Genomic DNA, 25,093 nt, shown 5'->3' with positions numbered 1-25,093 from the left:
TTTTTTTTTACTTTTGCCTTTTATTTTCAGAGAGATCCTGGTTTTATGACAAAGGAATTATTGTAAATAATGCAACTATGTTTTATATGCTGGATACAAGATCATTAAACGGACAGGCAGAGAGGGTTCCTTATTTTCAAATTCCTACTGCAATAATGACGACGTTTGCCATTAACGCTTATTCAAGAGAAATATACTTTGCTGACGCAAAAAGGAATGAAATATACAAACTTGACATTTTCACGAACCGTTATTCTAATATTCTTTCTACAAATCCTGTAGCAGGTATGCTTAAATATTTAATGGAGTTTTCATTTATAGTAAAATAAAAATGGAGATGGAGTTTTCAATTTAAGTAAATTTAAGAAAAGATCATATGTTAATTCAAGAAGATTGTGTTAACATGCATGTCGTAAAAGGAACAAAGAAACTGATTTAAGTAAAGAAGAAAAATATAAAACTTATTCCTGAATTTTGTTCGAAATATATTTGTTTATTTGTTATTTTCTTTTTTAAAAGTTTATCAATCCGTGTGAAGAGTAATATTCTTGCTACAATGTACTTCTTTTTTAAAGTATTCGTGATTATTTCTACAGAGCAATATTCTGGATCTCATCTTCGACATCCTCTATAATACGAGGAACCTGGGACAGAAATCCTCCAAAAACCCTTATATCTGACTTGGATGATCCGATGTTCCTTAAATATGACATTACAAGTCAAAGGTATTGCCTGAAACTGCATGTATCCTCAAGCTTTCGTTTGTGAATTTTGGTTGGATTTGCATTATTTAAGACACATACATAATATTATCATATTTAATTCATATTTTGACATAAACTAAAGTTGAGTGAGTGGAAGTGTACGGTCACAGATTTGAAACTGTACTTTAATTATTAAACATTGCACCCATTACATATGTTCATGATTAGAAGCAGTAATATTCTTTTATTAAATTAGAAGATAAATTAAATTGAAGATGTTTGAATTGTTCTATTTTTTAATTCGTGTACAATTTTTGTAATACATGTAAGATCATTTTTATTGTCTACAGGATATTTTGGCTGGAGAGTAGTGTACTCGTAAAATATTCACAGCCCAGTGGCTCAGGGTTAGGGTTAAAAGTAATTTATGGAAGGGAAAATAATTTTGTAAGCCAAAGTAATTTCTTTTGTTTTAAATAATTACATCATTCAATATCTTGAAGATCAAAAACTGATGAAATACGTCAATAATTTAACGAGTTGCTGAATACATACGATGGAAATTATTTATATATTACGCAAACTCTGAATTAAAAAAACAACTTTAAATCATTCATTTAAAATGATTTTTAGGATTTCATTGGCTGGCTAAGTGGAGAGGAAATTCATTTTTCAAGCAAAACATCTTCTGCATCAGAGGTTTATTTCAATATATTTCCAAACCCAGTGCAGGTTAAAGCATTTGATCCAATTCTGCAAGATGATTTAAAAGGTAATCTGCTCTCATCTTTTTAATTTACAATGTGGTATAACATTAATAGTATTAACGGGAACAATAAGTAATAACTGATAAGTATAATATTGAGATATTGAACTTATATTGGTGAATATTGGTACAAGTTAACGAGTTATTCCTCCATTGTTGATGTTTCAGATTAGTATTCTGTTTCAAAGCTGTATTGAGAAAAAATATGCACCCTTACAATGTATGTTATCCGCAGGATATAATAACTTCAAAATCAACCCAATGTTTTTTAAGTGATCGAACAACAGTATTAATCTTTGTATTTTTTTTATTTTGTAGGCACTTGTCATATTCTCAATGGAAGATGTGGTGATATTTGTACTCCTACAGGAAACAAAAGTAAATGTGAATGCGACATTGGCTTACAACTCCAAGCAGATCAAAGGTCATGTGACAGTAGTGAGTATTTATTTATATTTAAGAGTAGTACATGTAGCACAATAATAAAGAACTGCGATCAATCCTTAGAAAACGAACCATAGGAAATGACGGGGGTGGGTCTGATGCCTACGAGGAGAAAACATCCCCTATCAACCCACACCCACTAAGAGTCATATGTACAGATCAGATAGACACCATTATCCGTAGTCAAATTAAGTATTAAAAACAAAAACCAATCATTTAGTATGAAAAAGTTAGACAAAAATATGATGTAATTTTTGCTGTTATTAAACTTGGCAGAGGTAAATGTTATATATAAGCAGGTGATAACGTTTTTGATAAAATTTAGTTGTAAATTGGTCCTTATCATCTTCAGTAAGTAAAATTGCACAAAAATGAAACTAGAGGTAGCAGACTCTTGGTATCTAACGCATTTTTTCTTTATTTTGTAGACATTTTGAATTCATATTTGATTTCCTAATTGCGTCTGATTTCACCCACGGACGAATTCTACAGATCAATTTTAATACAGGAGAAATTGTTAAACTACCAATCAATATTCAACGCACCTCAGGAATTACTTTAGATAAAACGACAAAGGAGATAATTTTTTTCCAATTCAGATTCGAGAACAGTACAAGTATTTACACTTCAAGGAAAGCAGGCAACCTTGACAACGCTTACAGGTTCCAGTATTAGTCTATGTGTTATATTTTTCCTGCCGATTCCACGATTTCTGTAAATGGCTTCATGTTTTGTTGTTTTGTTTTGGACAAAATCCAAAATTGATATAAAATGGTGTATGTTCTTTACAAAGTTTTTATTGTAAGATATCAAATTTGATAATGTTTTATGAAAAGTGAGACAGAGAGAGAGTCAATATATACCGGTATATAAAATGGTTGTGTAACAAAATGAAAATACTTTGTTATATGAATTTTTGATAAAGGGTCTTTTTATACATATGTAGGTACAAGTAAACCTCTTAACATATCGATCAATGTGTCTTATGTTTAATATATGCATGTTATATCAAGGTTTTACTAATGCTGAGCGTATAGCTGTTGATCAATCAACCGGAAACATTTACATCACGGCCATTTCTTCTCAGTCAAATAGCAGTTATGTTGGAGTGTTACACAGAACACAATTGGTTCACAAAATATTGATACATGACTTGCAAAATCCAAAAGCAATTGTGTTGCATTCAGCAAAAGGGTATGCCTTTGTTATTAATATCAGTCATACATGTTTCATCGGGTTTATTCAGATTAAGATGATTAAACACGTTTTGGTCATATTCTTGAACTCAATATTCATATTAACTATTTACAAATGCCTTTTGCATTTAGAATACTGCTTTGGACAGAGATTGGAATATTTCCCAGAATAGGAAGGGCATCTATGGATGGTACATCTAAAGAATATATAGTAACAATCAATGGCGGATCCCCAAACGCTTTAGCTTTGGACTTTGAAAGTTTGTTTTTGATTTCTTAAGTTTCATATTTGCTTCAAAATATTTATAATAAAATTATGACTAACATAAATACTGACACACTCTGCTCTATATGACAAGTTCCATGCAATACTGTTTAGCTGATCGACTCTACTGGACTGATGGTCAGAGGAACACAATAGAATATACTGATCTCGATGGAAGAAATCAACGCGTTTTGGCAACCGCCAAGGATGCACAGCTTGCTGATATCGTGTTAAATAGACAGTTTCTATATTATACCTCCTGGAATAGACAGTAAGATACATAATTGACTCAAAGGATTTGCTTACATACAATGTATTGTGTGTTTACTTGGCTTTGCTTTATAATCGACTTCTTTTCAGAATTGATTTTTTAAAAAAAATAGAAACATTAAAAATGGATTTCCTTTTTGAAAGTAAATTCTGATTTTCCATAGATTTATAAAGCTTGTACACTCTAGCTAAACTTTTAATAATATTCTTATATACTGGATTAAGTATCGTAGGGAATCTATTGTCTTCTTTCGCATGTTTGTTTTTACAGTTTATCATGATTTAAATTGATTATTTGCGTAAAAATGGTGTCCTTGGAGGCATGTTGTCTCTGAATGTTTAAGAAACGGACGTTTATAAGAGTACGTATCAGTTGTATAAAATTGATCACCTTATTTTAAATACGATAAAATCTGCACAGATTGAACCCAATGGTCAAAACATCATTACTGGTATATTGCTAAAGAGTAATAATTTAAAAACAGAGGAAAGAAATGTTAGCGATAGTTAAAATAAATATATATCATTTATGAACATAATTATTATCCTCGAAAAGAGAAACACATTTGAGAACGAACAAGCATATTATACTTGCTTTGTTAAATTTATTTGCAAATATCTTATAATTAACATATACAATTGTACCATGTCGATTTCTTAAAATATTTCTAAAAATTATTTTAGGCGTATAACAAGAATTGATAAAACTTCAGGAGCGGAAGTTCCTTTATGGAGAATCACCCTGAGCTTGGACGTCTAGACAGAATTGCTATCTATACAAACGAAATAATTGATGGTAATTAATACTTGCATGCATGTAAATAACAAATTTTACTATAAGAAATTGTGTTCTCCTTTTACAGTGTTTTATGGCAAAAATATACAACGCAGAACTTAAGAAACTAAAAAAATATTTTATTTTCATCTATTATCCAAAGTAACCTTTTTGATATAACACTTGTAAGATATACTAGTCTTTTTTTGTCTAATAAGTATAAAAGGTTTAAAGAGTAAATATTATGACCTAGTAAACCCAAACTGTTCCATAAAGAATGGTCTGTGTAGTACCTTCTGCTTATCTGTTCCTGGAGGAAGAGCGTGCGCTTGTGAAGACAACGTGAGTTTGGAACCAAATAATGCTGTGTGCACAGGAGGTATGATATCCCAAAACTTCTTAGAATAATGTTTAAAAACTGCGTTTCTGTATCAAATACCTCAAACAACTCATAAAACAGTTTTAAATTGTCGTCCGACTTATTTGACTTTCTTTCATTCTGTGTGCTTTTCTATTCATTACTTTTTTTTTACTTCCATACTCTTTGGTGTTTTCATTTCAATAAATTGTATGAAACTTTTAATTTCTTTTAGTGCCAAGTTGTAAAACAACTCTCGTAAATACTGATTTGCTGGAATGTTTTCCATATCCTGGTCAAACTTGTCAGTTTGAGTGCAAGTCGGGTTTTAAATTAATGGCGAACACTACCCTCAGTTGTAATTCCTCGGGTCAGTGGAGCCCAGATACTGATCGTGTGTGTACAGGTAAACATGAAAAGGGGTTGAATAGGAAATCTACTTAAAATGATAACACAATATACATCAAAGGAGCTCTTTTGTTTTTGTCATTTGAGATTTATACAATTGTTTACCGGTAGTTATCTAAAAGCAAAACGCAAACTTTCTACGCATATAGATTTCAAGGTTAAGCAGAATATATGCTTTGGTATAAAAGTTCGGTAGTAATTTAAAAAACCAAAAACAATATTCATGAAAAAAGTTTTTTATTTGAAGTTTAGAGGACTAAAGAACATATAATTATCTAGTAATTTAAATAGTAAAGTTTTAGATAATTCATTGTTTAGTTATCTAAAAGCAAAAACAACAAAACTTACTACGCATTTATATTTCAAGGTAAAGCAGAATATATGCTTTGGCATAAAAGTTACCATAATATCGTATTTTTTAAAAATATAATTCTGTAGTTATTTTAAAAACCAAAAACAATATTCATGAAAAAAGTTTATTTATTTTAAGTTTAGAAGACTTAAGAACATATAATTATCCAGTAATTTAAATAGTACCGTTTATACTAGCCTATAAGTCGGCCGCCTATAAGTCAGCTGTATTAAAAAGCTTATATATCAGAAGGACTGACCTCATATAAAACCGTTCTTTTTATAGCTCGCCTATAAGTCGAACAAAGAGTTTTGGACCAGAGATAAACTCCCCAAAAACCGACTTATAGGCGAGTATATACGGTAATTCAAATAGTTTTTTTTTTTCAAAACTAGACTTATACACTGTATGTGATACATGTATCATGCCTTTTCAATTTTTTTCTACAGAAATATTATGTCTGTCTTCCATTCATCATGCCAGATTAGCTCTCAATTGTAGTAGAAAGGTTGCTGAAACATGTGATTTCTCCTGCGAAACTAACTACGACCGCGTTACTCCGGACTATATCACCTGTAATTCTAGTGGAGATTGGAACAAAGATACTAGCAATTTATGTCTCCGTACGATTCAAAGATTTTCAAAGATTTAATCTTTTATTTAAGTCAAAATTATTGAATAAATAAAATAAAATCAACTTAATGTTTAACATGCTCTCAAAATTATTTTTGTTAATTCTAAATATTTTCACGTATCAAATGCATGGTGCAGGTATATAAAATTATGTTTAAACTGGGAGATTTTTGCACTCTACTTTTAAGGTAATAGCTTGAGAACTTCTTTTAATGCATGTATATGTACATATATATAATTGTAAAACGCTATTTTATATACTTCGTATTGCAGCATTGACAAATGTATCGACACACATACCTGATTCAGAGATCGGCAGATTTTTGTATGTGTACATTGGAATAGGATTTGGAGTCCTGGTGGCTTTGGTAGTGTTCATTGTTGCGTGTCGAATTATTCATCTTCGTAAAAAAACAAAACCCACAGGGTAAGCCATAAAAAAATTGCCAATGGATATCTGACCCCCCCCCCCCCCCAAGTACAAAGCAACATAACACAAAACAAACAAAATAATTTCTTCTTTATTTTACCAGGCTTCAGTACGAAAGCTAGGTCATGTCCGAGAGAAATCACTATTCTACGTTTATGAACGGAGAATATCAAATGGACAGACCGAGCTCAGGAGAATACAACACCATCGCCGAACTGATGGAACATGAAGACGCAAAGGCAGAAAAAGCAATTAGAGACGACAATGATCATTACATAAGTCCCTGTGCAGACACAGCACAAGGCACATATATACAAATGACAGACCCATATGTGAAGCCTTCATAAAGACTAAATGGATAAGCTACAATAATAAACAGTGTTATTATCAAGATCTTGCAAGTAGTTGCGTTGATTTCGTAAGAATATTCTATTTATTTGTTATAAGCATATTGCATGAAATAGACACCGACAAAATATATTTGACGTTTTTCAGGCTTTTGTACGATTTTGATATTTTACGTGCCAGGAAAACGTCAAAACCGGCGACATTACCGAAATTCTCCGCCTCAAAGGAGGCACATTCTAGGATTGATTATAGATACTTGAAACCGAATTAAATTTCAAACTCACACTTTATCAATAGTGCAATACTTTAAGTACTTATCAGTGTCGTTTTCATCGTTCATTTGTAAAATAAACAAACGGAGGAAAACATTTCATCAGACTGTCGAGATCTGTTTTTTTTTCGAGCATTTAAAAATCTTGCAAGTCCTTGATCGAATTGTGGAGTGATATTTATTTTCCTCGATATTAGTGAGTACAAAAAGCACTGTGCTACCGTGTATTGATAAATTTTGATTTCGGTATTTAGTTCGGTTCGCTAGTATCGAAAATAAATTCCTCTTGGATTTGTCGAAAATTCTGATTTTCGTAAAGGCGCCAGTTCTGATATTTTTCTTGCACGTAAAATATCAAATTGCAAAAAATAATTGAAAACGTCAAATATTGTTGACTAGTTTTTTGCTATGGTTTTTGTCGTGTCTGTTTGTTTGTTTCCAAAAACGTTAAACTTGCTGATAACTTTTGAGTGCGTGGGGCTATTAATTTTTCACAGTTGTATTCCAGAGACAAGATATTTCTCTGGGTTACTACCCGTCCCCTTGAGCTGCGATTTGACGCACTTTTACAAAAAAGTATATGTGTAAACGATGGTTGCTTTGGCTTTGAAATACTGAATGTACAATGCACTGACGTGCATTTTGAGAGGAAATTTACTCTGTAGAGTTTTTCTATTTTGAAATGAAGTACTGAACAATGTATCAGTGATATTCTTTGGGAGGAAATTTACTCCGTAAAATCTAGCTATGTAAACGATGGTTTCTTTGGCATTGAAATACTGAATGTACAATGCACCGACGTGAAGTTAGAGGGGAAATTTACTCTGTAGATTTTTGTTATTACCAAACTGTTATGTTAGTAGTGAACACTGTATCAGTGATAGTCTTTGGGAGGAAATTTATTCCGTTACTTCTAGCTATGTAAACGATGGTTGATTTGGCATTGAAATACTGAATGTACAATGCACCGACGTGAATTTAGAGAGGAAATTTACTCTCTATATTTTTGTTAATAACAAACTGTAATATTAGTAGTGAACACTGTATCAGTGAAATTCTTTGGGAGGAAATTTACTCCGTAAAGTCTTATTATATAAAGGATAGTCGCTTCTGAATTGACTACTGCATGTTACTGTATGAATGTCATTTTGAGAGGAAATTTACTCTCTAGATTTTTATAATTTACAAATTGTAATGTAGTTGTGAAAACTATATCAGTGATAGTCTTTGGGAGGAAATTTACTCCGTAAAATCTAGCTGTGTAAACGATGGTTGCTTTGGCTTTAAAATACTGAATGTGCTATGAACCAATGTGAATTTAGAGAGGAAATTTACCCTGTAGATTTTTCCTATTTTCAAATTGTAATTGTGGTGGTGAACACTCTATCAGTGATATTCTTTGGGAGGAAATTTACTCCGTAAAATCTAGCTGTGTAAATGATGGTTGCGATGGCATTGAAATACTGAAGGTACAATGCACCAATGTGACTTTAGAGAGGAATTTTACTCTCTGTAGATTTTTTGTTATTACCAAACGGCAATGTTAGTGGTTAACACTGCATCAGTGACATTCTTTGGGAGGAAATTTACCCCCTAAAATGTAGCTGTCTATTACACTGTGTCATTGTCATTTTGAGAGGAAATTTACACTGTAGAGTTTTGCTTTTTTCAAACTGTAATGTTAGTAGTGAACACTGTACATGCATCAATGATATTCTTTGGGAGTAAATTTACCCCCTAAAGTGTAGGTGTCTATTACACTGTATCAATGTCATTTTTGAGAGAAAATTTACTCTGTAGATTTTTGCCTTTGTAATGTGGTAGTGAAAACTGTTTCAGTGATAGTCTTTGGGAGGAAATTTACTCCGTAAAATCTAGCTGTGTAAACGATGGTTGCTTTGGCTTTGAAATACTGAATGTACAATGCACCAATGTGAATTTAGAGAGGAAATTTACTCTGTAGATTTTTGCTATTTCTAAATTGTAATTGTTGTAGTGAATACTGTATCAGTGATATTCTTTGGGAGGGAATTTACTCCGTAAAATCTTGTTATATCAAGGATAGTCGCTTTTGAATTGACTACTGTATAACTGTATCAGTGTCATTTTTGAGAGGAAATTTACCCTGTAGATTTTTGCCTTTTTCAAATTGTAATGTGGTAGTGAAAACTGTTTCAGTGATAGTTTTGGGAGGAAATTTACTCCGTAAAATCTAGCTATTTGAACGATGGTTTGCGTTCATTAAACTTTTGATATTCGCACCAATAAATATCTTGTAAACTGTGTTATTTGTTGAGTTTTGTCAACACCTAAGGGAAAAATGCTTAAAACAGAAAAAAAGATTTTCTGTTTTGATTTTGGAATGCGTTTTTTTTTTTTTTTTCAAAACTGATCTCTAAATACGCTATTTAAATCTTTGAAAACTTACTTTTTTGGAAACTGATAAATTCTGAAACTTTCTAGAGGATTTCATTTGTTATTATATACTTTTGCCTCCCATCTCTCGCAAAAAGCGACACATTATATACATTATACTTTGCATTCAAATTTCATAAATATTATTTGATCTCCAAAATATCATATCAAGATTTTAAACCACTCCCCCACCCCACCCCAGTTAAAAAAAATAATATTGGTTTTTGTATTTGAAAACACTTTTTAAAAATGTTTAGATATTTTCCTTTCACCTATTTGACCTTTGAGTAAAAAAATATATTTGTTAACTTATGAACAAAAATGTTTCCATTTCAGAAATCCTTACCAACTTAGAAGTCGAGTGCAAAATTTGCAGCTCTTCACAGGCAAGTGAGTGATATGAGTGAAAAATTCTCGAGAGAAACGTTTAAACAAAAGACAATCAAAAAACCAACTGAGAAATCAGTACATATCGATGATACACTGTCGGTGATAATCGATACTTTCACTATTTATATGGTAACCTGAGAAAACTCAGGTGAATTATTGCTACATGTATTCGTTTTCGGCCATCGTCGTGCGCTGTATGTTAACATTTAAACATTTTCAGCTTCTTCTCAACAACTGCTCAACGAATTTGGCATATAGCGTCTATGGGTGAAGACAGAGTTCTCCACGGACCGTTTAACGTGGCGTCCCTGTCGCAGTAAAATTCCTTAGCGCCATACTTCCGCCACAGTTAAGATATTAGCACCACAGTAAGATCGTCATTGTCAGTACGATAAATATTATGATTTCTTTTAATCAAATACACTTTTAAACCTCAAAATTATATACGATTTTTAATTTTCTAATGATAACTTGTTAATTTACTCTAATAAGGGCCCATTGTTTGGCTTGCACAAACATCTTCTAGACCTCACTGGAAACTTGAAGTCTTTTTTCACACTTCATGAAAACTACAAAGAGAATTTTAAACATTAATTAGTTTGTGCTTAAATTGTTCTACAGTTAACGAAATTTCTAACATTGCACTTACACAAAACATCGTATGCGTCTTATGTGATCTACCAGAATTTCCTCTGTCCTTTAGTGAAAAACTGTATTTGTATATTTAACTTTTGTAACATTTTTTAACTAAGGGTTAAATAATTAAATTCTGTTACTACTGATACTTTTTTTTCTGATTTTATAAGCAAATATCTATTTATTCAGTATGTATGTGTGTTAATTGGTATTTCTATTTGAATTCAATATTGACTAATAGGTGTTGTTTGTTTTTCAATTTATTTTGTGTTTCCTGTGCGAATTTTGTCGCGCAATGGCGAGGAATATTCATATTTCGCGCAATTCCTGCGCCACAGCTAAATTTGAAATAACGGAGACCCCCTGTTGAAGGGAAACAAAATTGTGAATTTCCCTGCCCCTCTGGAGCTTGAAGGATGGGGCAAAAACCACTAAATCTAATGTAATCTTAAAAAACCTTCTTTACTCCTGGAAATCAAGCATTCAAGTGTTGGCATGAATGTAATAAGCATTGATTCCTCCACCAAAATTGTGAAGTTCAATGCCCTAAGGTAAGGGGTTCTAGCGCTAGGATGGGACTATGTAGATTTATATGTAGATTTTATAGAAAAGATGCATTATTTCTACGAAAATCTCCTTGAAAGTCTCTGTCCTGCGTATTAACTAAACTTACTACACACATCAGGCGCGGATCCAGAATTTTTTCAAAGGGGGGGGGGGGGGTTTGAAGTATTTTTCAAAAAGGGGGGTTGATGGCGAAAACAGTTAAAACGTACGTTGTACACATACATATAGTTAAATAACTCAACAGAATATCGATACAGGGTGGAGTATGGTTTTTGAAAGTGGGACGTTGATCAATCTGGGAAAAAGTACTTGTATACGTTACCAGAAAGTTTTTGAAAAAGAAAGGAAAATAAATCTCCGAACCTGAAAATCCTATTTTGTAAAGGGATGGGGTTTTATTTTGTTTTTACAACTGCACAACCAAAAAAATGGAACTTTCTTATTTCTCTTTCTCTTTTGCAAATCCAAAAGGGGGGGGTTGCAACTCCCGTAACCCCCCCTCCCTCTGGATCCGCCACTGCACATAGCTATGATGAGCAAAAACGCCTCTTTCAAAATTGTGAATTTAATGGCCCCTGGGTGTTAGGTTTGGCTTTATTGATTATATAGGGAAAATGCATTAAATTTTTGAAAATCTTCTCTGCTTCTGGGCATTATATAAAATGTCTAAGTACATATTTAGGATAAAAAGTGTGTCTCTTCCAAAATTTGATTTTCGTGGCCTTTAGGTCAGGAATTCTGATATCAGGGTTAGGCTCTATTAAGTTAGAGTGAAAATGCACTATTTCTTTGAAAATCTTCGTCTCAACTCGGGGTTATTATTTTCATGATTAAGGGAGATGCATTGTTATGATAAGCAATACGCTTCTTTTAAAATTTTGAAATTCATGGCCCCAGGGTCAGTTATTCTGGTGAAGGCGGAGGTGGACTTTATTGATTATATTGTAATAGCGCATTAATTCTTCAAATTTCTCCGTTTTTGGATGATAATAAGGAGAGGCAATTGTATGGATAGAATTAGGATATATTAAGATTTGGAAAAGTTAATCGGATAAAAGAAATTTTTAAAAAATACGTTATAAATACGTGCGTGGGTTGTTCCAGAATTGATAAAGCGAATTAATGGTTACCGTAACTTGTTAATTATGATCCCGGATTGGGTCTAGTGCACGTTCATCCTGGTGAAGTCATTAAGTTTGTTAATACCTTTGGGGCGGAATGACTTCAGACTGAAGTAATTATTTATCACGTCTTTATAAAAAATTGGCGTATATAATCTTTATCTTCCTTTCATTTTTTTAGTTGTGTTTTATCTATCTACCAACAATTCATATTAAGCTCAAGAATATCTCCATTCTAGCTAATTTCATTTTTTTTTCTATTTTCATTGGTAATTGAAATAAAACAATAAAACATTTTTTCAAATTAAGTCTTTTAATGGTTAGTAATATTTTAAAAGATTGTAAGAGGTTGTTGAGTGATTAAATGAAATTGCATTTAAAAATAAAAAAGTTTTTTTTATGCTGATAAACACGGATGTTGCTCCAATACCAAATGCCAGTAAGTCAGTAATAGAGGTTATTGTTATGGCAATCCCACTTTTCTTCAACATATATCTCATCCTTTCCTCAATCGATGAAGCACAGAGGGCTGGGGCTTAAACAATGCCAGACATCAATATGAACATGTCATCTATACCAATACCTATAAGAAATACGTTCATTTGATTGAACATATATATGTGTCTGAGAAAAAAAAAGTTTAAATTGCACAATGGTGCATTGAACGTGGTCTGTAATATAAAGCAATATCTTTTATTACATTATTACATATTTGCGCTCATATATTTTGATTTTATCAAAACGCATGATTTTATATCGAAGATTAACTTCTTTATAAAAGTTGCTTTCGAAATGAAAATTATTACCGACAACAAGAAACGGCATCACACCAACAATACTTGAAAACTGTATTCAATGGCGCTGACTGTTCCAAGTGCAGATCCTATCCAAAGTATCGGTGCGAGAGCACCAGCTAACCCGAGCATTATGCGATTTGCAACATTGTTGCACGTTAAAAAAGATGACGAGGAAGCAATGCAAGCATATGTCAACATTAATGTTAATTAATGTAAGGGAGAAAAATTGAATGTCCCCATTTGTATTCTTTTTCAACTCTTCTCCAAGTGTTTCAGATATTGCATAAGAAATGTCTGTTAAGTTTGTTTTCAATGGATTGATCTTTTTCATAAATTTGCTCTCCCTGTTAAATGACAAAATGTTATCTTGGCGGAGATGATAGCGCAGTTTTATATTAAAAGTTGAAGTCAGTCTACCATTTTTATTTTTTGCATCGGCGAATATGGATGAAAGAAGTGTCCCGTTGTATAATGGAATAGAAGCTTTTCCCGACAAAAAATCCTGCTGAAATTCGAGGGATAGGACAATGTCGCCATATACAGCACACTTCCCAAGGTTAATTGCACATAAATCTTTGAAATATATCCTCTGACCATGAGAGTCAAAAGCAAATATTGAATTTTTGACATACTGGTCAATTTGTCGCATTTCTGCCAACACGGACAAGTTCAAATTCGTCCTATCCTTTGAAATGATGATTAAATCTGCATACTTTCCAAAATCTGGTAGTTGATAAGGGTGAAAATTTTCTCCAGTAGGATCCCTGTAAATCTGTTTTAGAGATTCTCTATTCATGAATGACTGACTACTTTCTGGTGTATAGAGAACTTCAACATCGTTTTCCGATTTAAGCCATATGAAACCAGACATAAGAGCTCCATTTACTAAAATGCAAATTATAAGTATGGTAATGGGATAATGGCTAAAAAAATTCCTAAGACGTTCAGAAAATGATTCCATAAGATCTTCATATTTTGTATAGCAATTGCTGAAGCATTTCTTGTCGCTATTTTCTTTGACAGGAACCGAAGTATTCTCGAAAGTCATTTGGAAACGTAGACATAAACTCAACATTTTTTTCACAATGAAAACAAATATAGAAATATAATATTTTTATCACGAGATTGAATTTTTATGTCATAGTATAAAACAAAAACGATTGAGAGTTTTATCACCATTAAATAAAGATTTATTGTTTATTCAATACCATTGATTTACCTTGAAAATACTAGAATTTGTAAAGTTACACTCAGATTATTTAATTTCCTAAATGATGATTTATTAACAAAAGATATTAAAAGAAAAGATTGACCCCTATAGGCCATCTTTAAAAAATCGTTTGGTTTCCCTCTCGCGACCGACTAGCAAAAATGGCCCGATTCAAAACATTTTTTTTATACATTTCAGGACTCTCATTATTCATCTTATTCCTTCAACAAATATGTTGACATATTTTGGGGGAAAAAAAAGATTTGCCAACCTACCTTTTGACTCGATAATTTTCACCGTGTATATCCCAACATGCGGGGTGTATACTATGTTGTGAGCGGGGTGTATGCTTCCGAAGCGAGAAAAAGGGGGTCAATGTACGTTCTTTGTCCAGTTTCTCAACTTACGGATATTTTTCGCCAGAAAGCAAATGCCTACGGAAGGAAGCATTATCTAAGGAGTATATGGATACCTGTGAATCCACTGGACACCTTCTAGTTTTTTCAAACACCTCAACACAATTCCGGGGATCGGAGCAAGATTGGCGCTACACTGTGTTTATGATCAAATATCAGAAGAAAGCTTTGCTTTATCGTCACTTTTATATTTTTGTTAAATACATTTATACAATAAAAACGTTTGTACAAATAGTCTGTAAATAAAACAGTTCGTATAAAAAGAAATTGACGAAAAATCAATGTTGTGTCCGGGGTGTATGCAACATGTTGTACGCGGGGTGTATACCCCTCTTCTTACTCCATAGAATCGTTGTCTTAAATTTCATTAAAAAAGTTGTTAACAATTGACTTTTCTTCTATTTATTTTTTTAATTATTCATCAGTTTTGTAATAGCACAACTTCAGGTTCATGAATTCGATTTACTGGAAATAAAATTGAAACACGTTCATCGTACTTTTGGCTTTGCATGCACATGGAAGTAAATATACAGGATACTTTGTTTAACTGTTAATGTGATGACCAACAATTCATCCCTTCTTTCGATTTAAAGGCACCTGATTCAGATCCTTTCTTATGCTTCACACATGCATAGGTTTGAACATCTAACATTTCCTTGTAATTTCTGTTTAACTTTTTCAATACCTTTTAAATGAGTTTGAAAATATTTAGCTTTTTGTAATTACATAAACACCAAAAAAATGTTCTCGTTCATGTAGTATTTATTTATTGTGTACTCTGCCCCCGCCATGAGCCCATATATGGCAGTTAGCTATTTGTTTTATTTTGAGGCATTGTATTTTACTCAATCGGCAATCCTCGACTGACTCCGCTACGCTCCATTCAATCGGCAATCCTCGGCTGACTCCGCTACGCTCCATTCAGGTACAAATCATCCGTGGAACTCCGATTGGTATTTTACTGAGTACATACTTTCTAGGAATGGGCCCGAGGAGGGTTTGTTTGTGTCTAAGGTCCTTTTTTGGGGAGGGGGGGTAACTTTACTATGTGTATATATGATAATAAATTAGAGGAGGGTGAACATAATTGATATTAATTACACGTCATCGTAAAATTGTAAATGTACCAAAAACCGTTTTTTTTTTCAACTGTGCATGCCCTCGGAAAATTGTCGTCCCTTATTACAGATGTGCATTTTTATAGCCAGCTTTACATGTTTATTGTGATATTTTAAATATGAAATCTTTTCAGATAAGGAAAAATGAGTCGTCATATTGCGAAAAATTGAAAGAAAATTAATATACATGTATCAGACAGACACGTAGTATCACCCCCTTTTTGTTCCAGTTACAACTTTTTACTACAGAAAATGAAAGTCAAGTTCCCCCCCCCACCCTTTTTTTTCCTTGCATCATAGTAAAAAATGGTTATGTAGTATGTTTATGTAAAAAAAAAAGAAGGAAAATTGAAACTGAAAAAAAATGTGACCTTCAACCCCAACAAATAGGAGTTTGAGTTTCGATACCCCCCCCCCCTTTTTTTTTAAAATAGCAGGTCAACTTATGTCAAGGTTTTTTTTTTTCAGTTATCCCCCCCCCCTTCAAAAAAGATTCTACATCACTGACATAAATGCTTAAGAATATATGTAGATTTAGATCATTGCCCCATCTACAATGTAGCATTTAGTCAGATAACAATCGCTCCTAGCACATCTAGCGCCTTTTATGTTTGAATATGATAGTTTTTTTTTATTTTTTTTTATTTAGTTCATTTGTTTTTTACTTCAGTAAGCTTATGGAAATTACTTTTTGGTTCGGCATTAGTATTACGGTCTTTTATCAACACTATCTGTCACTTTTAAACCTGTGTAAATATAATATTTCCATGGCATTGATACTTTGCACTACACAATCCTAAGAAAAATATGGGGTATACACCCCGCGTACAACATGTTGCATACACCCCGGACACAACATTGATTTTTCGTCAATTTCTTTTTATACGAACTGTTTTATTTACAGACTATTTGTACAAACGTTTTTATTGTATAAATGCATTTAACAATAATATAAAAATGACGATAAAGCAAAGCTTTGTTCTGATATTTGATCATAAACACAGTGTAGCGCCAATCTTGCTCCGATCCTCGGAATTGTGTTGAGGTGTTTGAAAAAACTAGAAGGTGTCCAGTGGATTCACAGGTATCCATATACTCCTTAGATAATGCTTCCTTCCGTAGGCATTTGCTTTCTGGCGAAAAATATCCGTAAGTTGAGAAACTGGACAAAGAACGTACATTGACCCCCTTTTTCTCGCTTCGGAAGCATACACCCCGCGCACAACATAGTATACACCCCGCATGTTGGGATATACACGGTGATTTTACTCTGAGTCAGGAGAGGGCAAGCAAACATTATTTTAAAGATGGCTTACTATTTGTACCTCAACAAGCCAGAGAAATTGGATATTGTATCGTTTTTACTACTCAACAACATAATAAAGATAAGTAGTAAACTGTCATCATTTTTTTTTTTTGAAATTTCATATTCCATTAAAATTTTGTAAAATCAAATATGAATAGGAATATTTAATATTACTTACTTTTCCATTTTTCATTCCAGAACTTTAAATTAAAGATTCACGTTTCTTCAACTTCCGGAATCAATCCAGGTGTATTGATTTGTTGCCGAGGAAAATTTTTTTATCTGTTTAGATGGTTGTCTGTAACAAAGCATGCGCATCACTTTTTTATCTCTCGAAATTTTATCTAATTTACATAACTTATTTTTAGCTGTGTGTTTTACCTTTTTGGAGTTATATTGCCAAAAATTAAATGTTCTTGCAAAATTCATGGAAACAGGAGGCGGAGACCCCTTCCATTTGTCTAAATGACCAATCAGACAGTGGTGACATCATATCTTTCAACAATCTTTGTTGTGGTCATCTCTATAAATACCGGAACTAGCGCTCGACAAAAAATAAGAAAATGATTCATGCTTTTGCTTTTTTCTAAAATTCAGGTCGTCATGTCAGATTTGAATTTCATAGGATAAGCAATGGAGGAAGATACAACCATCGCTGTCGTTGGAATCGGCTGTATTTTTCCTGGAGCTGACAATATAGAAGAATTCTGGAGAGTTCTTGTAAATGGAGAAGACCACGTCCAGGATATCCCCCCTGACAGATTCAATGTTGATGCGTTTTACGATCCCAATCCGGACAGTCCACGTAAAACTTACGTCAGAAAGGCTGGACTCGTAAAAAGGTATACTTTTCAAAAGAGATTTCTTAAATATTTCTTTCTCGGAATTGCTCAATAGTATAAACATTTCTAATCCCTTGATTTATTAAGATAAGATCCTGGGGGTCGTAACATAAAGGCTACTTAAGTCTAAGACCGTGCTTAAGTAGGACTTAAGTACAGTCTAAAACTTAAGACCGTAACTAGAAGCGTACTAAGATTTGGCAATCTTAGCAAAACTTAGGCGGCCGGTAGAGGTGACTTAAGTATATCTTAACTTTCTTGTACATATATTTAGAATTATTTAATGTTGATTTTCGATGTTAAAACATTCCTCTATTCATATTATGCATTATAGAAAATAATTATCTCTATTTGACGCCGATTTAAGAATGTTAGTTTTTCGTTGGGGGGGGGGGGGGGGGGGGTCACTGATTCCAATATCACTCCCAACGCAACATACATGTAAATACAAAATCTAATTATTATACGTCTGAAATTAGTGGGACCTCGGTTATAGAAATAAATTGAACACAGTAATAAACCATGGATATGTATGTTCACTTTGAAAATATGAGTTGAAATAATTTGTTAAAAACAGAAAAGAAAAAGGATGATGACAGTAACAGTAATATTATTATATTTTGTGAAATGTAAAGTAGAATAAATGTAGAACGCGATAAGTGCGGATTTAGACAGGGCTTACTGGAGAGAGAGAATTGCTGATATGTGGAGACATACGAAAAAATATCCTGATTCTTTTTTGTATCCTTGATTAACTTTCAAATGGGTATATCATAAAACTTCTGCAGAGTTTGCTTTTGACATGCATCGCCTACATAACGGGATTCAAAATGTATTGAACTTTTTAGAGTTTCAATTTCAAGTGGATAGGCGGTCGATTATCTTTTCTTGTCTGCTATAATAACAGGTTAAGTGAACATTAGTCAAAACAAAAGAGTTACAAAAGGTAAACTGAAAACATCTCAGGTGATAAAACAATTGTCGTGAACATTTACAATGAACCACAAATCGCCATTTCTGACCGCGCGGTATTTGTTTTCAAACATTCTGAATAATTTATAACATAATTGTAATTTTAGTACGAAATCTAATCTAACATAACTTAAACCGATAAGTAAGGACGTCAACTTTAATGTGATTAATTAAAACCCTAACTGAGTCATTTTTAGCAATATATCTATATAAAATCAAAAAGCGTAGGTTAACTCACATGAAATATTTTTAACATAAGTTTGACTTAGCTACGACCTAGCTAAGTTCGTTTTATGTTACGGTTTAAGACATACTTAAGTAGTACTTAGTCAGGTCCTAAGATTATGCCTAAACCGTACTTACGACCCTACTTAAGTCAAAAACTTAGCAAGCTTTATGTTACGAGCCCCTGTTTCACAAGACTTGGGTTTATTTTTGACAAGTTTACTTCAATTTTTTTTTTTAGCTATATACATTTTTAAATGGATTTTTTTTTTGTCATAATAATTTTTGGTGGCATTCAAAGCGATCTTTTGCACTGCAATAATATCTTAAAATTAATCAATTTTTTGTATAAGAATACATACTAAACGATAAAAAGCTGCATATCTTAGCACCAAGAAAACTTACAATATCTTTAAATTTTAGGGTTTGATTTTTTTAATTCCATTAAAATAAGTCAAAAAAGATGAATCCATGCACTCAATTACTTTTGTTTGTGTTGTGTATCATTAACAAGTGATATGGAAAGCTCTTAATTTTTTACTGAACTTACTGATATATTTTTTTATCAAATTTGTTACAAACATTATGACAGAACGAATAATTAAATAGAATAGATTAATTCTTCATTTGAGATCATGCATAAGAAAACATTTCTTTACATAAAATTAATCTGCATGCAGCTCAATAAGTTTGAATTGAGGCCTAACAGTATTGTAAAAACACAAAAAGTAGAGAGAAAAAAAAAACAAAAAATAACTAAAAACTTTCCACGAAATATATTGTTCCCCAATTGAGAAATCCCGCCATGAAATGTTTTTTGAAAAAAAAATGGCATAGAATTTAATCTACCTTTTGGAATTTCTTTTTTTAACTAAATGCTCATATGAATCAGACAACCGCAGTCATCGTTCATGATAAGGGATAGGTATGGCAGTCATTCATTGGATGTCAACTTGAGTACATATTTTGCCTTAACAAATAATTCAAGAACATGTATAAAACCACACTTTATTATGAATTTAGTTTAAACTTTTTTTTTCATTTTAATTAGGTATCAAATATACGCAGTAAATAATACATACAGGATTCGGTTGTGACAAGTTATATATTAATCCGTTTCCTTAAATTATATGTCTACTACATGTATATGAATAAAGAACGTTTGCCCTTGTTGAATGACAGGTATAATGGGAACAATAATTGAAAAAAAAACAAAGATGAAACGAAAGCAAAAAAAAAAAAAAAAAAAATTTACTAAAAATGGAGACAAAAATTAAAGAGAGAGATATCATGACATGATTTAACATAAATATAAATAATATATAAATAATGTATAAGGAATAAAAAGTCATACAATACAAGATTAACAATAGCAAGGAAGTAAGATCCAAGTTATGGATTTACCTGAATAAATCTATCAATACTGATTGTCTAAGTTACTTAAAGTGTACGTGTTTTTATTTATTCTCTTTGCCCTATTTCAACAATGAAGAGAATCTCGTATATAATAATCAAAACGTTTGATTCTTATTTATTTACTCGTCTTATCTTTGTTTACAACATATTATGATCAGCTGACATGTTATGAGTGTTTCTTTTTTCATCTAGCTTCGATGAATGGGACAACAAATTCTTTGGGATTAGCGACAAAGAGGCTGAACTCGTCGATCCGCAACAACATTTTGTACTGGAAGCAGTTCACATGGCTCTTGAAGATGGTGGAATAACCCGAGAAAGATTAAATGGTTCTGAAACCGGTGTCTACATCGGTACGAATTTTGTAATTGTAATTCATTGCTACAAGTATTGGTAGCTTAATGAATGATGTGTCAGAATAATGCGTTTTAAAATTATCATTGCTTTTAGTGTTTTGACGACGAAATTAAAAGATTTTTAATGAGAAAACGTCTCTTATGAACAGCATGAAATACGACTAAAATACACTTTTAAATAAGTCACTCGGGCTATATCGCTCAATTTTCTTACTGCATAGCTAATTACATGTACTTTTACTGTCCTACTGGTCCAGTAAATTTAGAAAATGACCGGACTAAAACCATATTCATAATAGTTTTCTAATGTTAATATTATGATACTTAATAATACAACTTTTCAAAACAAGACAAGACAGAACTTGGACACACAACGTTAATTCTGTCAATTTACCGTAACCTGCTCGACCGTGAATTAATTTTGTTATGCTTAAAAAACCACCAAAAAGGCTAGATGCACTCACATGTACTAGATGTACTAGCCCAAATTAAATATTAACTGGACTCAAACCAGCTGGTCATCACTTATTTCGAAACCTGTCATAATGTTTACTTATATAATTACTTAATACATTTGTAATTGAATATTACTTAATTGAATATTACTTAATGAATAAGTAATTGAATAACTGATAAAAGCTGATTAGAACACATCAAAATTAGGATTCTTGTCTGGTTTCTGACCAGATAAAAGTTCAAAAGTATATTTGCTTATATGTCTTATATAATTAGATGTTAGAGATTAAAAAGATCATATTTTTCTTACCTCATCACAATTGTACCACTTTGAGTAGAAATGGTAAACTGAGTTTGAAATCTAGCAGGGACTATATTTTTGGTGGAATGTTGGCGTATGAAAATATCTCGGTTTTTATTTTATAGCTCACAAGATTATTTTAGAACATTTAATTTAGTTACAATTTTTACACAATCAAAGACTTGAAGAAAATTTTAAATGCAAATAATTTGATAATAAAGAACAAAAGTTTTAAAATACATTAAATAAATATAATTTACAAAACAAACTACAATTATGATAGCTTTTAAAAGCTTCCTATCTTATCACATATTTCAGCCAAAAATCCGTTAGAAATATTGTTCTCTCTTGGTAAACCCTCAAACTTATTTTGGTTTCATTTGTATCTTTATATGAGTACTTAATCTTATGTGAAAATGAGAAGAAATTAATTATAAAAAAATATTTTTAAAATAAGTAAATTAATATATTAGTAGTATAGAGCAGGACATTATAGCCCACTTTGAGGATCGGTACGATTGAGGATTGTGACGTAGCAAACAGGAAGGTAATTAGCGCCGAGAAGGGGGTAGTCGTAATCAATGATTAGGATTAATACTACGACATGAAACTTAGATTAAATCATTTATAGTGTTGATAAATTTGTTTCATGTATTCAGACGATAGTTTATTTATAAAACTATTATTGAAAAAAATATGATAACGACGAATCCTTTCTTAATGTATACTGAATAATTATACCGATGTGTGTTCTCAAACGGGATCTTATTTATAGATCTTATTTGTAAAACTTACATGTATTAAAGAATAATATTATAATATTATTACTGTATAATTACTGTATAATTATTGATAAATAAAAAGGAATTTGTATTCCCTTTGGAAAACGGTCTCTTTTAAAAGAAATTAAAATGATAATTGATAAGTGAGATTTAAAAGTATAATAAATAAATAACAACTCTGATATAATCAAATGAAATATATTTATTAATTCAGAAAGTGTACACATATTAAAATCGAATCCACGTTGTTTGAAGTCTGTAACGAGATTTTGCTTTAATGTTTTTATTTTCAATTGTCTTTTTGAACACTGGCTTTTCTGTGATTAGCGAACCCTTTGATTCCTTCGTAGATAAATTGGCTGATGTTGTTTCAGGTTTTATCGAGTCCTCGGATTCGGTCTGAGTTGTCATGTCAAGGTTCTGTGTTTTCTCCGGGTGTGGTAGGGTTATCGTGTTTTCAGGTACATTTTCTGCCACGTCTCTCTCCGCGTCTGCTTCGGAATTCGCGCGATGTGTCTCCTGGAGTGTCATGAGACGGCTGTACTTCTCGTAAGGTATCAACACAGATTTCTGCATCACGTCCACCATTTTTTCAGGAAAGGTTTTACGATTTTTAACAAGGTTGCGATGGCGAGCTGGTTTCTTTTCAAGTAACCTCCTTTTACTCTTTTAACCGCCTTTTTGTCGCCTAGTACGAGGAGAAAAGATTTGTATTTTTTAAGAGCTTTTTTCTCTTCTGGATTCAGTAAAATAACACTATGGATGACGTTTGCTGCTATTTCTCCCAACACGTTTAATTGATCTCTGGTGATGGAACTTAAAATCAATTTTCTTTGTGCGGAATTTGACTGAAGCAAAAATTCTAAAAAATGTCTCTGTTGTCTGACAGCAGAAGTCATCATAAATATCTTATACCAAAGGTCAACATTTATTCTTATAAACATGTGTATACTGTAGGGTCCTCTCCCGGAAATATATCTGTTCTGAGTCTAAATTTATCGTCGCCTCGTGGTGACGTGTCCACCACCAGGTAACCGAAGGGACGCTTAGTTGCATCTTTGTACGCCTCCACCAAGAGATTAGCACATCCCGGATATAAATGTCGACCCAACATTGAAATTTGCGATGCATCTCTGGCATTTTTCATCAGTATCAAATAGTAGGTATTTAAAGCTATGGTTCTTGACTTTGAACCTTTCGGAAATAAATTTTGTGTAATGAATACTACACTGAGACGTCGGTGGTGACAGCCTTGAGTAAACAAAAGTTCCATGTCGGCATCTCTGACTACTCGATGCATTAAATCGTCCAGCACAATTAGCGTATGTTGTCGATCAGAGGTCAGTTCCTCTATTTCTTTGTTTGTGGGAACCCCGTGATGTAATCTCAAGTTAGAAAATCGCTGCTCCATATCGTCAAAAAGAGGTTGATGAATACCGTAACAATACAAAATTTTTTTAGGGGGCTCACCACCATACATGTCATTCAAATCAGTCAACAAGCGGTAAACAAATCGCGTCTTACCACTTCCTGTTTGACCGCTTATACACATACTCGAACACGGTTGAAATGGAATAGACATGTTGGAAGATTTAAGTCTTATATCCGAATATCATTAACCTTCTTATATTTTTTCCGTTTTTAAAGAGGGGTTAGGTAATATGTAACCTATTGCACTGCTAAGTAAGGAAATCCACAGTTCAGAGGAACCGTTCTTTAGAGATAAGTTAACAATTGAGGTAATGATGATGATATACACCACAATCATTTGACAAAAGTAGACAATTTCAGATTTGGGAATTTTATTTCCCATTAAACACCACGACTCTGTTGACGAGCTGGAAGTTCTCTCCATGTTAAATAAAATGCTTTTGAATATAAAGATACTGAACCCTTCTTATGACCTTGTCTTGGGATAAATGACAAAACGTTAATTACACCAAAAATATTTATTGTGTATACAAGTATATACGTATGTAAATATATACGATAAATGAATTTTGAGTTAAAATTCGGTAACAGTATAAATACATGAGAAATAATAATGAAAAAAAATACATGTAGATGTATATATTGAACACGGATACTTCAAAATAAACGATGAATTAGAGTAATATTTTTTAACCACATTTAAGTCAACTACATAAACAATCATTCAACGTACATAAATAATTTCCAGATTTTACAGAAGAAGCGAAAATATTAGATAACATTTATTATCACATCCAAGAGATGAAACGATGCGACGTTATGGACCCCCCTCTTTCCAGTCCAACACAAACTTTACAAAAAAAAAAAAAGAAAAGAAAAAAAAGTATTTACAATCTCTTCGAACAACAGTGTCATGCATCAAATAATATCAATTACTCGCTTTCCGCGAGCATGTGTACTAGTTCGAGATCAAAGTCATCTATTTCACCTTCATATTCCTTTTTGCTTTTTACAGGACATAACTCGAAATCTAATGGTTCAGTGCTAACTCCGTCATTTAAAACTTTTCTCTTACAGTAAAAATAAGTCAAACCATTCCTTGTTTGACGATACGTA

General features: G+C 32.3%; 3 protein-coding genes and 1 pseudogene across 3 annotated transcripts in view; 3 read left to right on the top strand and 1 right to left on the bottom strand.

Moving 5' to 3' along the window:
* The first annotated feature begins 407 nt into the window (after positions 1-407).
* LOC134229447 (low-density lipoprotein receptor-related protein 5-like) lies at positions 408-3,650 on the top strand. The gene is made up of 8 exons (XM_062711198.1): positions 408-412; positions 597-725; positions 1,055-1,082; positions 1,338-1,476; positions 1,789-1,908; positions 2,928-3,108; positions 3,243-3,370; positions 3,490-3,650. The coding sequence occupies exons 1-8, from the start codon at positions 408-410 to the stop codon at positions 3,648-3,650; spliced, it is 891 nt and encodes a 296-aa protein (XP_062567182.1).
* A 1,382-nt stretch (positions 3,651-5,032) lies between these two features.
* On the top strand, positions 5,033-6,972 carry LOC134229444 (E-selectin-like). The gene is made up of 4 exons (XM_062711196.1): positions 5,033-5,184; positions 5,988-6,161; positions 6,445-6,598; positions 6,705-6,972. Exons 1-4 carry the CDS (start codon positions 5,115-5,117, stop codon positions 6,721-6,723), a joined length of 417 nt encoding a protein of 138 aa, XP_062567180.1. The 5' UTR covers positions 5,033-5,114; the 3' UTR covers positions 6,724-6,972.
* Positions 6,973-10,547: 3,575 nt separating this feature from the next.
* Positions 10,548-14,194, bottom strand: LOC134229446 (uncharacterized; annotated as a pseudogene).
* A 3,397-nt stretch (positions 14,195-17,591) lies between these two features.
* The window catches only part of LOC134229445 (uncharacterized), a 35,276-nt gene continuing 27,774 nt past the window's right edge, over positions 17,592-25,093 (top strand). The window contains exons 1-2 of the mRNA XM_062711197.1: positions 17,592-18,038; positions 20,844-21,004. Of these exons, the coding sequence (XP_062567181.1) occupies positions 17,830-18,038; positions 20,844-21,004 (370 nt within the window). The 5' untranslated portion in view covers positions 17,592-17,829. The remainder of the gene's footprint in view (positions 18,039-20,843; positions 21,005-25,093) is intronic.

Source organism: Saccostrea cucullata, unplaced genomic scaffold (assembly GCF_032062105.1).
Source record: "Saccostrea cucullata isolate Sc308-1 unplaced genomic scaffold, CSIRO_AGI_Scuc_v1 ctg1109, whole genome shotgun sequence".
NCBI lineage: Eukaryota > Metazoa > Mollusca > Bivalvia > Ostreida > Ostreidae > Saccostrea > Saccostrea cuccullata.
Note: the sequence above shows the minus strand (reverse complement) of the source record. Positions and strands in the feature narration are given on the sequence as shown.

Excerpts from the sequence above, each read along its gene's own strand:
- LOC134229447 (XM_062711198.1), top strand. Across the intron at positions 1,477-1,788 it reads TCTGCAAGATGATTTAAAAG|GCACTTGTCATATTCTCAAT; the intron begins GTAATCTGCTCT and ends TTTATTTTGTAG. Across the intron at positions 3,109-3,242 it reads GTGTTGCATTCAGCAAAAGG|AATACTGCTTTGGACAGAGA; the intron begins GTATGCCTTTGT and ends TTTTGCATTTAG.
- LOC134229444 (XM_062711196.1), top strand. The coding sequence starts at position 5,115 with ATGGCGAACACTACCCTCAGTTGTAATTCCTCGGGTCAGTGGAGCCCA. Across the intron at positions 5,185-5,987 it reads TACTGATCGTGTGTGTACAG|AAATATTATGTCTGTCTTCC; the intron begins GTAAACATGAAA and ends TTTTTTCTACAG. Across the intron at positions 6,162-6,444 it reads TACTAGCAATTTATGTCTCC|CATTGACAAATGTATCGACA; the intron begins GTACGATTCAAA and ends TTCGTATTGCAG.